The 16,981-nt window shown below is 49.0% G+C and overlaps 1 protein-coding gene across 8 annotated transcripts in view; it reads left to right on the top strand.

The window, feature by feature from the left end:
* MARK4 (microtubule affinity regulating kinase 4) overlaps positions 1–16,981 on the top strand; it is a 58,009-nt gene that overhangs the window by 26,945 nt on the left and 14,083 nt on the right. For 5 of the 8 annotated variants that reach the window (XM_035117674.2, XM_035117678.2, XM_035117676.2 and 2 more), the window contains exons 3-12: positions 343–396; positions 3,900–3,948; positions 4,129–4,194; positions 6,179–6,249; positions 6,607–6,663; positions 7,107–7,343; positions 8,897–9,016; positions 11,062–11,161; positions 12,443–12,552; positions 14,738–14,900. In XM_035117674.2, coding sequence (XP_034973565.1) covers positions 343–396; positions 3,900–3,948; positions 4,129–4,194; positions 6,179–6,249; positions 6,607–6,663; positions 7,107–7,343; positions 8,897–9,016; positions 11,062–11,161; positions 12,443–12,552; positions 14,738–14,900 — 1,027 coding nt within the window. The remainder of the gene's footprint in view (positions 1–342; positions 397–3,899; positions 3,949–4,128; positions 4,195–6,178; positions 6,250–6,606; positions 6,664–7,106; positions 7,344–8,896; positions 9,017–11,061; positions 11,162–12,442; positions 12,553–14,737; positions 14,901–16,981) is intronic. The other 3 variants (XM_035117675.2, XM_035117677.2, XM_035117680.2) reach the window with 1 other exon arrangement.

Here is a 16,981-nt window from a genome sequence, read left to right as displayed (position 1 = left end):
TATTACAATAATCCTGCCAGTGTTTTTATCTGTTTGTAATTTATCTGTAAATATCCAATAAACCCTTTCCATTCTTATATAAAAAGTTTGCTATCTTGATTTCTTATTCTTCCTGGTAAGTTTTGCCATTTCTGCATATTCCATAAGTTTTTTTTTAACCACTTCTTCCTTTGCTGGGACATCTGCTTCTTTTCACTTTTGGGCAAGTAGCATAAGTAAATTTCTATACAATTCAGGTAGTTCTGTCCCTATAATTCCCAAAATTACATGGCCTTTCTCTCCCCCCCCCGGGCCACCCCCACTTTTTCAATAGACTGATTTTCTGCATTTCTTTTCTTCCAGGTGGCTATAAAAATAATCGACAAGACGCAGCTGAATCCAACGAGCCTCCAGAAGGTGTGTGTGCTTGTTGTTGTTCAAATCCCCCACCCCTTTGAACAGAATCGTAGAACTGTAGAGTGGGAAGGGACCCCTAGAGTCATCTAGTCCAACCCCTTGCAGTGCACAAATACCCCAAAGGGTGGGGCGACATCAGAGGGGGGGTCATCAGGGGCTGCAGGGGTCAGCTGCTGGGGAACCCCATTCCCCAGAGGGGATTCCCCAGGAGGGCACTAGGAGGCAAAAGGTGAGTGGGGGACTGGAGGTGTAAGAAAACCTGCTGTCACAGGAGCAAGTTCCACCTGTTTTGTTGCATTAATTACACCAAATAGTTGTAATTGGGTTTGGCATAGATGTGCAATTAATTGTTCCCCGTTTGGAAATTTTATGGTGTCGCCATCTTGCTTAGTGGGTTGTGCAAACCACTATTCTGAGTGTGGCTTTATATAATATTATTAAGTTTTCCAAATAAACAACACCAAACAACGATAAAAGCAACAACTAACAACAGCAACAAAAAACTAAGATTTTTGCATTTTATCTTCTATTCACCTATTTTAGTTCATTTTGCTCTGCCGAGCTTTGACTTCCTTCCCTCCCATCCTTTGGTTTTCTTCCCCACTCTTATCTCGCAGTTCCTTTTAGTCCTATTTAAAACCAATTCGTAGGATTTATTTTGGTCCTGCAAGTGTCTTTAAACTTCTACAGTTCTTCTCCATATAGTCCACAAATTTACTCCATTCTTTTTGGAACTTTGTCTCTTCCTGGTTTCGGATCCCGCAGGTCAACTTTGGTAACTCTGCATAGTCAATCGTTTTCGTCTGCCAATCCTCAATCGTCGGTAACTCTTGTAATTTCCATTTTTGGGCTAATAAAGTCCTAGCCGCGGTTGTAGCATACATGAATAATTTTTGATCTCCTTTTGCAATCTCCTCTCCTATTAGTCTCAATAGAAAGGCCTCAGGTTTTTTGGGAAAGCTATACTTAAAAATCTTTTTCAGCTCATTATATATCATTTCCCAAAATCTTTTTACTTTTCCGCATGTCCACCACATATGATAAAATTCACCATCTTTATTCTTACATTTCCAGCATGACTTACTAGAGTGTTGCTTTATATAGGGTAGGAGGGCCTGGGGGTGAGTTTGTGGAACCGCGAGGGCGTGGGGGCCCGAAAAAGTTTGGGAACCACTGGCCTGAAGGGTGTGCCGGGGGGCGGGCAGGGTGTAGGCAAGGGGGCTTTTCAGGCGTGATGAGAGTTGAAGCACTCCTAGTTGGTGGGGGAAGGGGGTGTTTGCTTTCCCGGGTTGCTCTATATCCTGTGTCTCAGTGGCAGAATAGCCACTTTGCAGACCCAGTGTTTCCTCCAAGGGCTGAGGAAAAAAACCCCTTCCTGCCTGAAACCCTGGGAAGTTGCTGCCAGTCAGGGCAGGCACACCTGAGCTAAATAGACTATGAGGGTCTGGCCTTGTCTAAGGCAACTTCCTATTTTGGGGACTCTCCACTCGGTGCCCCTTGGCGCCAAATCATTGGAAGGGACCGTGAGGGTCATCAAGTCCAAGGCGGAAATCTGTCCCAAAAGTGGGACTCGAACCCACTGGAGATTCTTACGCTTGACCGACTGAGCTATCCCTCTTCCGGTCGCTCCAGAATGAAGCTGGGGACCAAGACTTAAGATGAAGGGTTGATGGTGTTGCGGGTGTCTACTCTGGAGAAGGAAAGATCGGGAGGTGGCATGAGAGTTGCCCCCAAATCTCTGGAGGGCTGTTGTGTGGCAGATGGAGGCCACGGTTGTTCCGGGGATCCAGTGGGGTCAAATGGCAAGAAAGGAGATTCCAACTGAATATCAAGAACTTTCTGAGGGTCAGAGCTGCCCGGCAGTGGAGCAGACTCTCTCAGAAAGCGGGGCGCTGTCCTTCCTTGGAGGTTTTAAGCAGAGGTTGGATGGCCGCCTGCCATGGGTGTTTCAGCTGAGATTCCTGCATTGCAGGGGTTTGGACTAGATGGCCCCTGGGTGTCCCTCCCAACTCTGCAGTTCCGCAATTCTATGCCACCACGAGGTGGAAAGGAATGGATTTGGGCCCCTCTTGCGTTCTGCCATTTTTCTTGCCTGGTTCAACGCAAGTGCTTCCCCCCCCCAAAAAAAATATGTTTAGGGGTACTCTCCATTTGACTCAAGACAATCACCATTTTATAGTTCAAATCGGGGAAAATAAATACAGTAAATGGACAAAAGTACGAAGATTCACAAAATGTTTAGGGGTATGTGTACCCCTGCGCCCCCCCCCCCAGAAAAAAGCACTGGCTGACCCCCCCCCCACCTTTCCCTCCGCTGGTGTGCTCATTGCCAAAGACACCCATCGCTCTTCATCCCCCCCACTTTCTGCCCCTCCCTTCCCTAATTAGCGCCTGGAGTCCAAGTTGGTCGCTGTGGTAACGCCACCTCCTGCCAGCATCTCGCTGTGGGGGAGGTTGTGGGGGGTGGAGCTGTTAATTAGCGGATGGATTTTCCAGGCCAAATGAGCTAGGGGAAGATTGGGGGGGTGGGTTTGGAGATGGATATTGAAGGCTTTTCCTCGCCGCCGCCCCCCCCCCCCGTTCAAATTAGTCATTTGCTCTGGCAAGGGGGTGGGGGAAGCTCCCTGTTCAACCCAATCTTCCGAGTTGCAGCCAGACCGACACTCCCAGCATCCTTTTGGCCGGGGGGGGGGGGAAGGCCCTTGAAAGCCTCTTTCCTTCTCTCCCCCCCCCCGAAAGTCATCTGCCATCCATCTCACAGCTCTTTTTAAGGGGGAACCCCCCCATGAAATGGGTGCTCCCCACCTCCCACTGACTGCCCCCATTGATGGGTTTCATAAACAGATCGTATTCCTAATCCTGACATTTAATTAATAGAATCATAGGACTGAGCTGTGCTAAAGAGGCAGTGTGGGGCAGTGGTTAGAGTGCATGACCTGAGAGATCAGGGTTCAGATTCCCCCACTCAGCCACCTTGAAGCTCACTGGGAACAAGCTTGTTTTCTGCTGCTCTAGAGGTATGAAGTGACTCAAACACTTAATATGATACCAAAGGCAAGAGGGCCTGTGAGCATGTGCAGATGTGAGCATGTGCAGAATGTGCCAAATTGTCCGGGTTTTGCCAGGATTATGGGGTGAGGCATCCATGTTCAAGGTCTCTCGCCTTGGCACCTCTCCTCTTTAGAAATTAACCCCTCCTGCCAGCCACCTTTGGAATACCTGAGAGCAAAGTATCTGTGGGGAGGAAACAACTGCCTCCAAAGCAATTTGGGGAACAGACTTTGCTCGGGGAGGAACCAACAGGAAGCTTTCCTCTTTCTGATGATTCATGCAGCCCACTTCCATTCCGAAAAAAATCGTTTTCCCAAATACGTTCCTGCAACGGGAGCCCATCCAAAATTGTGCTTGTGTGTGAAAACATGCTGCGACCAGCCCTTGGGGAGGATGGCTTGGCTGCTTAACCCACCTCCCTTCTCCCGTTTTTTTTTTTTTTTTTTTTGCAGCTCTTCCGAGAAGTGAGGATCATGAAGGGTCTGAATCACCCCAACATCGGTAAGAGAGCCAGGAGCCTGGGAAGAGGTCCGCCTCCTTTCACATTGTCACCTGCCTTTCTCTTAAGGATGTGGGAGCACGAGGGCAGGACCAGGAGGGAGGGAGAGGGTCGTGTTTGAGAAATCCAGGAAGGTCTTGCTCTGTGGAATCCGGGGGCTGAAATCTCTCTCACTGTTGCAGTGAAACTCTTTGAGGTGATAGAGACGGAGAAGACGCTCTACCTCGTGATGGAGTATGCCAGTGCAGGTGAGTCCGTACCAGCCCTTACCCAGCACACTGCCTGCCAGATTCCCCCACAGCTCCTTAGGCATTTTATCCATTTTTTTAATTTGCTTCGACTCAGACCAACACGGCTACCTACCTGTAACTATCCATTTTATGACCTTGTTGCTCAATTCGACATTTTCCCATGTTTTTTAAAAAATGTTTTGCAGCACTGCTGTTGCTTTGATTTATTTTTTATATTTATAATTTTACTGAGATTATTATAGTATATTAAAATAAATAAGAAAACAGAAAAAAGAGGGCAGGGAAGAGAATACATTAAAAAACCACATTTTTGTCCTTCCAATGTGTCGACATCAATCTTTTTGCAGAAATGAGGGCACGGAGAATCCATTTACGCTGACCAATGATTACTTTTATTTATGATTATATTTATGATTTATACTATAGTAACTGTTGAGTGAACTTCTGTCCTCATTTGCTGATATTTTAAGAATTAATTTCATTGCATGCCATAATATTCTAATGGATTATAGAATATTACCTTATTCAGTTCTAGTTACAGGTAGGTAGCCGTGTTGGTCTGAGTCGAAGCAAAATAGAAAAAAAATCCTTCAGTAGCACCATAAAGACCAACTAAGTTTTTATTTTGGTATGAGCTTTCGTGTGCATGGTATCTGTGCATCTGATATTTCAGTGCATCTGAAGAAGTGTGCATGCACACGAAAGCTCATACCAAAATAAAAACTTAGTTGGTCTTTAAGGTGCTACTGAAGGATTTTTTTTTTACCTTATTCAGTGTAAGTTGTTTATTTTAAGTCATATTTTTAGACATTGTGACTTAGTTGCAGTGGATCGGATTGTTGGAGAGCATGGGGGTCTTTGTTCTATATTTTCTTTCTTTCTACGGCTCGCAAGACGCCTCGTGTGCAGCAAGGGATTATTAGGAGAGGAATGGAAAATAGGACTGCCGATATTATAATGCTGCTGTGCTAAAACTGTGAAGCAAGGTGTGCAGTACTGATCACCTTGCCTCAAAAAGCATATTGTAGAACTGGGAAAGGTTCAGAAAAGGCCACCCGAAGGATGGAGGGGATGCATCGAATCCCCTGCGAGGAAAGGTGGGGACTTTTTAGCTTAAAAGAAACGGTGAGTAAGAGGCGAAATGATGGAAGGTTATGAAAATAAGCATGGCCTGGGGAAAAGTGGAGAGGGGGAAGTTTTTCTTCTTTTCTCATAATACCCACATTTACAGGTAAAACTCGGAAAATTAGAATATCGTCGAAAAGTGCATTTATTTCAGTAATGCAACTTAATTGTTTTTTGTTTTTTACAAATGCTTTCTTTTGGAAATTCCACAGTAATAAAACAAACCGTTAACAATAATACAAAAATAAACATCGCTATTACGTTTCATTAATTACATCCCATTTATAATTGACCCGCCTAACCACAAATAATTACAATTACAACAAATTAAGGCTTGACATATCTTGCTTTGCAGGTCATGCATCTATCTCATATATTGGTTTCACCTTCTAAGTTGCATTACTGAAATAAATGCACTTTTCGATGATATTCTAATTTTCCGAGTTTCACCTGTAATTAAGCTGAATCTTGGAAGATGCAGGGCAGATAAAAGGATTCCCCCCCCCCATGCAGCACATAGTTAACCTGTGGAACTCCCTCCCACAGGAGGCAGTGATGGGCACCCACTTGGATGGCTTTAAAAGAGGAATAGACAAATTCCTGGAGGAGGAGGAGAGGGCTCTTGGTGGCTACCACCCATGATGGCTCTGCTCTGCCTCCATAGTCGGTTCTGAGTCCCAGCTGCTGAAAGCCGCAGGAGAAGAGAGTTGCTCTTACACTCAGATCCTGCTTGTGGGTTTACCTAAGGCACCTGGTTGGCCGCTGTGAGAACAGGATGCTGGACTGGATGGGCCACTGGCCTGATCCTGCAGGCCCTTCTAATGTTAGCCTTATGTCCTTTTCTCTCTGCCTGTAGGAGAAGTCTTTGACTACCTGGTTTCCCATGGGCGCATGAAGGAGAAGGAAGCTCGGGCCAAGTTCAGACAGGTGAGGAGAGGCCAGTTGCTCTTTGGGTGCCAGAAAAGGGGTGAGGGATGATTGGCAGGAACATGGGTTGGCTGATGTTCTGGGGCAGAGAGGATATCAGACACTCTCTTCTCCGGATCCATCCCCCATGGCTTTCTCACGTGGCCAAGGATTGATTTTCTTTCTCATTCCAGCCTCGGGGGGTGGGGTAAGGATTGATCCTGGCAGCCTGGCCTGTTTTGCTTTAAAGGGGGTGGGGCACTCACGACTCTGGATGTGGGGGGGGGGGAGACCGAGGGAGTGTCATCTCCGCAGGAAGTGGGAAAGCCTTGCATGGACATTTTCACCCACCCCATTTCTTCTTCTTCCCGCTCCTAGATTGTCTCGGCCGTGCACTACTGTCACCAGAAGAACATTGTCCACAGGGACCTGAAGGTGAGGGGACCCTGGGCTTCTCCCCTCCACCCCCTCCCAGTAACACCGATGCTATGACCACCACGACACTCAGCAGAACAGCTGGGCTGGCAAAATTTGGGGTGCAAGCCTCTGCCCTGGGCTTCAGAGCATGGTCTTGGGCAAATCGCTCTATGCCTCCATTCCTCCATCCGTAAAATGGGATGTGTCAGATGAGCAGGGCTGGGGGGGGGGGACAATGACAGAGGGGGCCTTCAGCAGTTTCTCTGCTTTGTGCTGGCTCTTAAGAACCCAAATCCTGGTGCCCTAAAGCTGATTCAGATTCCTGGAATTTTTCTGTGCCCCTCGCCTTGCCGGGGGTTGGTCTAGTTGACCCTTTGGGGCCCCTTCCAACTTTCCAGCTCTGTCGTTCTGTGACTTCAGCGTTCATTCTGTGACACTTCCCCCTTCGCCACCAAAAACAGGCCGAGAACCTTTTGCTGGACGCCGACGCCAACATAAAGATCGCCGACTTTGGGTTCAGCAACGAGTTCACGCTGGGCTCCAAGCTGGACACGTTTTGCGGGAGCCCCCCCTACGCCGCCCCAGAGCTCTTCCAGGGCAAGAAATACGACGGCCCCGAGGTGGACATCTGGAGCCTGGGGGTCATCCTTTATACGCTGGTCAGCGGCTCCCTGCCTTTCGACGGGCAGAACCTCAAGGTGGGGCAGAGTGGGGGTTGCGAGGGAGCCTTGGAGAGGGGGAAGTGGGGGGGTTAGGGGGCCGGAGCCAGGCAGAAGCAGGGGTAGGGTGGGGGCAAGGAGGGGCTCCATTTTTGCCCCTTGAACTTTTCTCTTTTTGCAGACAGCTTTGTTGGAATAGCATAAGGGGTTCCTCTCCCCAAAAGCTTAACCCGCCTCCCCAAACTACACTTCTCCCCTGAATTGTACAAAATTCTGCCTTTTGTGGTTTATGTAATGGAAATGCTTCCCAAATGGATCTTTTAGAGGGGCAGACTTCGGAACTCCTCGCCTGTTGACATCAGGCGGGTCACCTTCACTGTACTCCTTCCTGCTAAAAACATATTTTTTTAGGCAAAGTCTATCCAGACATAATAATAATAGTAACAGCAGCAGCAGCAGCAGCAGTATATTCCTATAATTTGTTGTTGTTGTTTAGTTGTTTAGTTGTGTCTGATTCTTCGTGACCCCATTGACCAGAGCACGCCAGGCACTCCTGTCTTCCACTGTCTCCTGCAGTTTGGTCAGACTCATGTTGGTAGCTTCGAGAACACTGTCCAACCATCTCGTCGTCTATCGTCCCCTTCTCCTTGTGCCCTCCATCTTTCCCAACATCAGGGTCTTTTCCAGGGAGTCTTTTCTTCTCATGAGGTGGCCAAAGTCTTGGAGCCTCAGCTTCAGGATCTGTCCTTCCAGTGAGCACTCAGGGCTGATTTCCTTCAGAATGGATTATAATAGATTATAAATAATATTACATTTATTATCACATCATCACTGGTCATTTCATTGTTTTATCCATTGTGTGAACCCCTTCGAAGTTCATTTCTTTATTAACGATCACGCACTATGTAACTTTTATGAAATAAACTGGTAAAAAAGACCTGAAACGAAAAGTTGAGGAACCAGAGAAAAGAATCACTCTACATGACAAAATGTGAAAGCCACAGACATTATGCATGTCCCACCCAGATAATGCCAATTCCTCTGCCCAGCAACTCTTTATTTTATTTTTATTTAATCAAATTTGCACACCACTTGATTATAACAACCCTCAGAGCAGCTTACAAAAGAGATATTGGAAAGAAAGCTATCACCAAGAAAGATGAACAGTAAAACTTTCAAAAACTCACACCACCATTCTAAACATCCGAGCAGATTTGTCTAAATAGAAATGCCTGATGTCAATAGGCAGGGAGTTCCACAGTGCAGATCCCTGAGCGCCGAGGTGTTACAGGCTGGCAAGGCCTTGCTCCTGTCAGCAATCATGCTGCAGCATTCCTTAACCACCGACGACCCCAGGCTGTGGCTTATGGGTCTGGAAACCAGTGGCGGTGACGCCCACAGGGACTGGAAGCAACATTAGCTCCTTGCGGGTGCCCTTCCCCACCCCAAACCTCCCATTCGTCTGCCGGTATAGGGCCAGGCTGACCCAAAAAAGGAGGGGAAAGGGTGAGGTTGAGGCAGGCCACTCTCGGGGGGGGGGGGCGGGGGAACCTGGTTTGGATATTACTGACACTTCTACCTGCTCCCTTCAGGAGCTGCGGGAACGAGTCCTCCGTGGCAAATACCGCGTGCCCTTCTACATGTCCACGGACTGCGAGAACATCCTGCGGCGCTTCTTGGTCCTGAACCCTTCCAAACGCTGCACCCTGGAGGTAGGGGCACCTAAGGTAGCTGGGCGGCGGGGGGGGGGGGGAGAGGGGCTTGGTGAATGGGCCTGGTGAAGATGGCCCGGGGGGGGGGAGGGTGAGCCACGTCCCAAGGACCAGGGCTTTACTCTGTGTGTGGGGGGGGGGAGAGAGAGATTCCTGCACTGGAGGGGTTTGGACTAGATGGCCACTGGGGTGTCCCTTCCAATCCTACGATTCTTTGATTCCATAAGAGCCTGCTGGATCAGCCCAACGGCCCATCTAGTCCTGCAGCATCCTGTTCTCACAGTGGCCAAGCGCCCCCTAAGAACCTAGGGATCTGGAGAAGATTGGGAAAACATTTATTGCAAATATGGGAAATAACTGTGTACAGCTGAAAACGCTGGCAGCCTTGAGATAAATTCAACAGTGTAAATAAGTTACGATGGGCGTCATAACGGAATACCGAATGGGATAGTTTCTGTAAAAGACACAGGGATTTAGGATATGTAAAATGGACAATGAAAAGTCGTTGATGTTTTAAGCAGGTAAACATGAGTGTTTTAAATGGTAAAAGAGGAAATTTAATAAAAATTAGATACAATAAATTATTATTGTATGGATTATTAAAAAAATAAGAAAAGCATCCTCTTCCCACATTGGCCAACTGGATACCCATTATGAAAAACCCGCAATCAGGATCCGGGTGCAAGAGCAACTCTCCCCTCCTGCAATTTCCGGCAACTGGCATTCGGAAGCATTGACTGCCTCCGACCGTAGAGGCAAAGCACACAGGGCCATTTCTCCCCACCCTGGAACTGCTGCTTGCTTTTTCTTCCGCCGTTCTCCAAGCCATTCCTTGAGACATTGCTTGTTCCCTTTCTTAGTCCCGGGGGGGGGGGGGAGAACGAGGGAGCGCAGCTGGTGCCCCCGCCTCCTCCGAACCGAGATGCCATCCCCCAGACCCATTCTCCAGCCCCAGCTCCTGCCCTCCAACCCGTTTCTCCTTACAGGAAGCTACTGCTGCTGCTGCAGGAGGAGGAGACCTTTAATTAGCTAATGTCTCCGTGGGATCTGGCCCTGCCCACCCGCCTCCCTCTCCCCCCTCCCCCCACGGATGGCTGTAATTAGCCTAATCGACTCAGGGATAATTATACTGTGTGCCAGGGAGGCAGAGAGCAGCTTCTGCAACCCCACACGGCTCCATCCCTGCCTGCCTTTCCCCCCAGCGTAGTTCGCAGGCTTCTTGGGGGCGGGGGTTTCTTTGCTTGGGGGGGGGGCGTCTCTTCTGGCTAAAGATGAGCTCAGAGCCTCTGCTCTCCTGAATCCAGTTGCTGTTGTTTTTTTAGGAAGCTGCCTTACGCAGTCAGGGCATTGATCCATTTAGTGCAATACTGTCTTCACTGACCGGCAGCAGCTCTTGAGGATTTTAGGCAGAGAGCCTCTCCCAGCCTTACCTGGGTGTGAACCCGAGACCTTCTGCTTGCAAATCAGATGCTCTGAATCAGAGCTGCAGCCCTGTTGTTATTGTTGTTGTTGTTGTTAAGGGAGCTTGTGCCTGGAGCTATTTTGTGACAACCAAGGGTGCCATTGAGCAGGTGCAGAGTGCCACTCCCTCACTACTGAGCTTGCAGGAATTTGAATCGCGGTTCGCAAAACACAAGCAATACATGGGGTGACCTAGCGGGATGCTAAAATGCATGTTGGGGGGGTGCGCTTGAGGTGCAAACGGTTTTGTAAAGCTGCTAGCGCTGGATCGAGTCCAACTGAGTTAATTACTTCAACTGAATAGTTTTAATTGGGCTTTGAATAAGTGCGCAATTAATTGTGACTGTTCTGGATTTTATGGTGCTGTTGTCTTCCTTGGTGTGTCATGCAAACGACTATTCCGAAAAATGCCTTCTTTTATAGGTTAGGGTAGAGCCCACTGGGAGTTGAGTCTCTGGAACCCCCCCAAAAAAGTTGGGGAGCCACTGGGGTTAGAAAGGAAGGAGCTTCCAGCCACGGACGGAGGGTGGAGGGTGTGCGTGTCCCCTTCTCCCCCCCTTCACGAACGCACTTCCTCTCCGCAGCAAATCATGAAGGACAAGTGGATCAATATTGGCTACGAGGGGGACGAGCTAAAGCCCTATAAAGAGCCAGAAGAGGACTTTGCAGACGCCAAGCGCATCGGTAAGGGAGTGTGGTGTGTTTTCGCTGGGTATGAAACAGCAGGGTGCTGCCACACTCAAAGACGGAGTTCTTGCAAATGTGGACCCTGCAACAGGGTCTCGGTTCCACACTTTGAAGCAGTCGGGGGACGGGGGCTGGGCAGGTGTGGAGGACTCCCTGGTCCTGGATGGGGCAACTGTGCCCCTGAAGGACCAGGTGCACAGCCTGGGAGTCATTTTCGACTCACAGCTGTCCATGGAGGCGCAGGTCAATTCTGTGTCCAGGGCAGCTGTCTACCAGCTCCATCTGGTACGCAGGTTGAGACCCTACCTGCCTGCAGACTGTCTTGCCAGAGTGGTGCATGCTTGGTGGTTTCCCCAGCCCCTCTGGGCGGCTTCCAACAGAATATTAAAATACAATAATCTATTAAACTCTAAAAGCTTCCCTAAACAGGGCTGCCTTCAGATGTCTTCTAAAAGTCTGGTAGTTTTTTTCTCTCTTTGACATCTGGTGGGAGGGCGTTCCACAGGGCGGGTGCCACTACCGAGAAGGCCCTCTGCCTGGTTCCCTGCAGCTTTGCTTTTCACAGTGCGGGAACCACCAACGACCCTCGGAACTGGACCTCAATGTCCGGGCAGAACAATGGGGGTGGAGATGCTCCTTCAGGTATACTAGGCCGAGGCCGTTTAGGGCTTTAAAGGCCAGCACCAACACTTTGAATTGTGCTCGGAAACATACTGGGAGCCAGTGTAGATCTCTTGGGACCGGTGTTATGTGGTCCCGGCGGCTGCTCCCAGTCACCAGTCTAGCTGCCGCATTCTGGATTAGTTGCAGTTTCTTGGTCACCTTCAAAGGTAGCCCCACATGGAGCGCATTGCAGTAGTCCAAGTGGGTGATAACTAGAGCATGCACCACTCTGGCGAGACAGACTGCGAGCAGGGAGGGTGGCTCTAACCCAGGCATCCCCAAACTGTGGCCCTCCAGATGTTTTGGCCTACAACTCCCATGATCCCTAGCTAACAGGACCAGTGGTCGGGGAAGATGGGAATTGTAGTCCAAAACATCTGGAGGGCCGAAGTTTGGGGATGCCTGCTCTAACCCTCAGAAAAAGCCTTCCTAACGTTCAGTCAGACTGTCCTTTCTGGCTGTTTGAATCCGTTGGTTCAGATCCTGCCCTCTGGAGCAGCAGAAGGCGCCTTCCAGCTTGCTCCATCTGAGCCACCTTCCCTTGTGTCCACAGTCGATGTAAATTGGTGACTAGAGCCTAACCTTCTTCGCCGTCTCTTTCCATTCCCTGCCCAGAAGTGATGGTCGGCATGGGCTACACCCGAGAAGAGATCAAGGAAGCCCTGACCAGCCAGAAGTACAACGAGGTGACGGCCACCTACCTCCTGCTGGGCAGGAAGAACGAGGTGAGGCCTGGAGTTACAGGCAGGGTGGGGCGGGAGCGCCCTTCTCTCCAGGGACACGCATGCAAGGGGGAATCCTGCACAGCTGCAGAATGAGACCCCCGAAGCCACAGCAGAGGAGCAGCCCCTTTGTCAGGACTGGGCCAGAAAGGAGCCCCACCCATATCCCTCTCCTCCTCCATGAACCTGCCTATGCCCCTTGAGAAGCCACCTCCGTCGATGGCCATTGCTGCTTCCTGCGGGAGGGAGTTCCGTAGTTCAACTCACAAAAAAGACTTCCTTTTCTCTGTCCTAAATCCTCCAGCATTCTGCTTTTTCCAAATGTCTGTGAGTTCCAGTGTCAGGAGAGAAAAGCTTTCCTCTCTCATTTCCCCCATGCCGTGTGTTGGTTTTTCTTTTTCGAAAATTAGCTTTTATTAAATATTTTCTTGCGTAACAAACAAAGAAAATTGCATGTAGCTCCTCCGCGTTATTTGATGGGGGGGGGGACAAGAGGAGAGAGAGCTAACAGGAATAATGATGTTTCATGCTATCGTGTGGCATTCATGCAGGGCTTTTTTGTCAGCGTGATGTGGGTAGGTCCTTGATACACACACACACACACACACACACACACACAGAGAGAGAGAGAGAGATTGGGGGGTCCAGAGTTTCGTTGGTTGTCATGCGCTTTGTTGGGTCAGATTAGCCTTACCGATTCATATGCTGTTTGGGGTGGGATTAGATCATTGTCTTTTATATATATACTAGTGTTGTTCAGCCCGTTAAATAACGGGCGCTAGAACATATGTGAGCGCTGCGCGGAGCACCGGATCGAGGAGCCGGTCTGCAGAGTCAGCGCCCAGCAACGCCGTGCTGGATTGAGGAGGCGATGCTCTGTGCGGTGTTGCTGGGCGCTGACTCTGCAGACTGGCTCCTCGATCTGGTGCTCCGCGCAGCGCTGCTGGGTGCCGACCCGGCAGGCCGCTTCCTTGATCCAGCGGCCTGCCGGGTCAGCGCTGATCAGCGCTGTGCGGAGCACCGGATTGAGGAGCCGGTCTGCACTCAGCGCCCAGCAGCGCCGCACAGAGCATTGCCTCCTCAATCCAGCACGGCGTTGCTGGGCGCTGACTTTGGAGCACCGGCTCCTCGACCCGGTGCTCCCGGGACCTCTCCTTCCTGTCGGCGGCAGGGGGACAGGAACGCAGGAGGAAAAAGCAGCCCTTTCTCCTCCTTCCTTCCTCTCCCCCAGCCGCCGACAGGAAGGAGACAACCCCAGGACCTGTCCTTGCTGGACGCACACACACGCGCGCTCTCCCCCCCCCCGCCGCCGCCAACGCTCAGTCCAGCCGGGAGCGGCGGTTGGCGGCCGCAGGGAAACGGTAGGTGGGGGGGTGGGGAGAGCGCGCGCATGTGTGCGTCCAGTCTCTGCATCCAATCCCTGTGTCCGTGGGGCACATGCGCAGTAGCACGGACACAGGGACTGGACGCAGAGACACTTGCACTTTATTATATATATATATATATTATTTATGATTTTCAGTTTTATACATTTAAATCATTTTTCAATCATTTCAGCATTTCAGAACTCGGCTTCCATCCCCCTCTTCCTGCGGTTCCTTAAATTTATTTTTAATATTTTCCACGTATTCCAAATTAACTTAATTTGCTCATTTATTCATCTGCTTTAAATATGTACTCTTATAAAACTTCAGGTTATTACAATAACCCTGCCAATGTTCTTATCTGTTTGCAGTTTGTTTGTAAATATTCCATCAACCATTTCCATTCTTTTATATAAAAAGTTTGTTATATGGTGGTACCTTGGTTTAAGAACACTTTAGTTTATGAACAACTTGGATGAAGAACGCTGCAAACCCGGAAGTAGGTGTTTTGGTTTGTGAACTTTGCCTTGTTCCATTTGTAAATTGAGTCCCCCGCTGCTATGGGAAAGCACACCTTGGTTTAAGAACACTTTGGTTTAAGAACAGACTTCCGGAATGGATTAAGTTCGTAAACCAAGGTACCACTGTATAGATTTCTTATTTTTCCAGTAAAGTTTTGCCATTCCTGCACATTCCATAAGTTTTTGTACCCATTCTTCTTTTGCTAGGACTTCTTCCCCTTTCCGTTTTTGGGGTAGGTTGTTGTTTCGTTGTGCTGTGCGTAATCTTATAAGCATTTGCTGTGTCGCCTCCCTGTCTCCCAGCAGGTGGAAGGGGGTGAGTCCCGCACGGGCAGCAGCCTCTCGCTGGCCCGGGTGCGAGCGCCCAGTGAGGTTTCCAACGGCACCAGTAAGTCCTCCTCGTCTCACTCCAAGAGCCAGCGGAGCTCCTCCACTTACCACCGGCAGCGGCGGCACAGTGATTTCTGTGAGTGACGTGGGCTCCCTTCCCTCCCTGCGCCCCCCCCAAACCGCTCCGTCCCAGTCTTGTACTACCACGCTAACTGATCAATGCAGGGCTGAAACGGCTCCTTGCTCCATTTCCCGTGGGAGTCCCTAGGAGATTATTCCAGTCCATGGGCGTTTCGTGGCACCTTGGTTGCCTACAAGGAAAAGGGAACCACCTTCTTCTTCATCATCTTCTGCGATCTCTCGTAGCCGAGTAAGATTGTCTTCCATAAACACGGTTTTAACAATGAGTCCATAAGTGACTGTGGAGGCCAATTCTGGATCCACACGTCCTTCCACAGTGGGAACATTGGTTTCCAGGCGGGAGTTGATCACAGTGTGAATTTGCCAAGCATGCCTTCCTCTTAGCACGTTTCTCCCTTGCGTCCTGAGTTCGAGTGACTTCAAAGCCCATGACACCTTTGGTAAAGGCTGTTCTCCAACTGGAGCGCTCACAGGCCAGTGTTTCCCAGTTGTCAGTGTTTATACTACATTTTTTTAGATTTGCCTTGAGAGAGTCTTTAAACCTCTTTTTGTTGACCACCAGCATTACGCTTTCCATTTTTAAAGTTCGGAATAGAGTAGTTGCTTTGGAAGACAAGAATCAGGCATCCTCACAACATGACCAGTCCAACGAAGTTGATGTTGAAGAATAATTGCTTCAACGCTGCTATTAGTTTGCCTGCCTTCCCAAGTGATGTGTGAAATTTTTTGGAAACATCGTTGACAAGTTGATGATCCAGTGAGTGAGAAAAAGGAACCTAAGAAAGGCCAGGCTGGTGGATCAGGCCAAGGGGCCCCCTAGTCCAGCATCCTCTTCTCACAGTGGCCAAATACCCCTGAGAATCTAGAATTCTCGATAGACTGCCTCTGGGCCTGGAGGTTCAGTAGGAAATTATGCAGAGCTCAGCGGCTGGATCTGGCCAAAGGGGACCCATCTGGTCCAGCCTCCTGTTCTCACAGTGGCCACCCAGATGCCCATTGTGCAAAAGCCACAACCAGGATCCGAGCACAAGAGCACTTTCTCATCCCCTGAAGTTTCTAGGAACTGGCATTAAAGAAGCATTGATGCCTCTGTCCGTGAAGGCAGAGCAAAATCATCTTGGCTAGAAACTATCAATAGCCCCTTCCATGAATATATGTTGCATCTTTTTTTGAAGCCATCCAGGTTGGTGGCCGTCGTTGCCTCCTGTGGGAGGGAGTTCCACAGTTTGTGAATAAGTCCTTATCTTTCCTAAGTTTCCCAAAATTCAGCTTCATTGGATAGCCACGAGTTCTAGTGTTACAAAAAGGGAGAAAAAACCTTCCCCTGTCCACTTTCCCTATGCCGCGCGTAATTTTATAAACTCCTCTATCATGTCACCTCTTTTTAAAAGAAAATTCCACTGAGATCCCACCTTTTTCTCTAAGGAGCTCAGGGTGGCGTATATACTGTACTTCACCATCTCCCCATCTTAGCCACACAACAACCCTGCAGGTTAGCTAACGTGAGAGGCAGTGACTGGCCCAAAGCCCACCCAGTGAGAGCTGCTTTAAAAAAGAAAGAAAGAAAGAAAGAAACCACATTTTTTTTATTGATTTTCCAATTATTTTTTAACATTCTCAATCAAATATAATTAACAAAAGAAAAAAGCAGATACAAGATTCTCTTGCACCCTTAGACTTCCCTCCATCCTTCCATGGGTTCCATAGTTAACATTTCTTGCTGCATATTTTATGTCCTCCATTCATACCATTTAACAGTTATATCTTAAGTCTCTGTCAGCTCCCTAGTGTTAAGTCCTGTTAGAAGAGCTCAGCTGTTTACAGTGATCTTCCAAATACAACATAAATTTCTTCCAATCTTTTATTAAAATCTTGGTCTTCCTGGTTTCTGATTTTCTCGGTCAGATTCATGGTTGAGTGGAGATTTGAACCCTGGTCTCCTGGGTCCTAGTCCATGGGTAGGCAAACTAAGGCCCGGGGGGCTGGATCTGGCCCAATCACCTTCTAAATCCGGCCCGCGGACGGTCCAGGAATCACCCTGTTTTTATATGAGTCGAATGTGTCCTTTTATTTAAA

This window comes from Zootoca vivipara, chromosome 6, assembly GCF_963506605.1.
Source record: "Zootoca vivipara chromosome 6, rZooViv1.1, whole genome shotgun sequence".
In the NCBI taxonomy this organism is placed as follows: Eukaryota; Metazoa; Chordata; class Lepidosauria; order Squamata; family Lacertidae; genus Zootoca; species Zootoca vivipara.
This window is presented reverse-complemented; position numbering and strand designations above follow the sequence as displayed.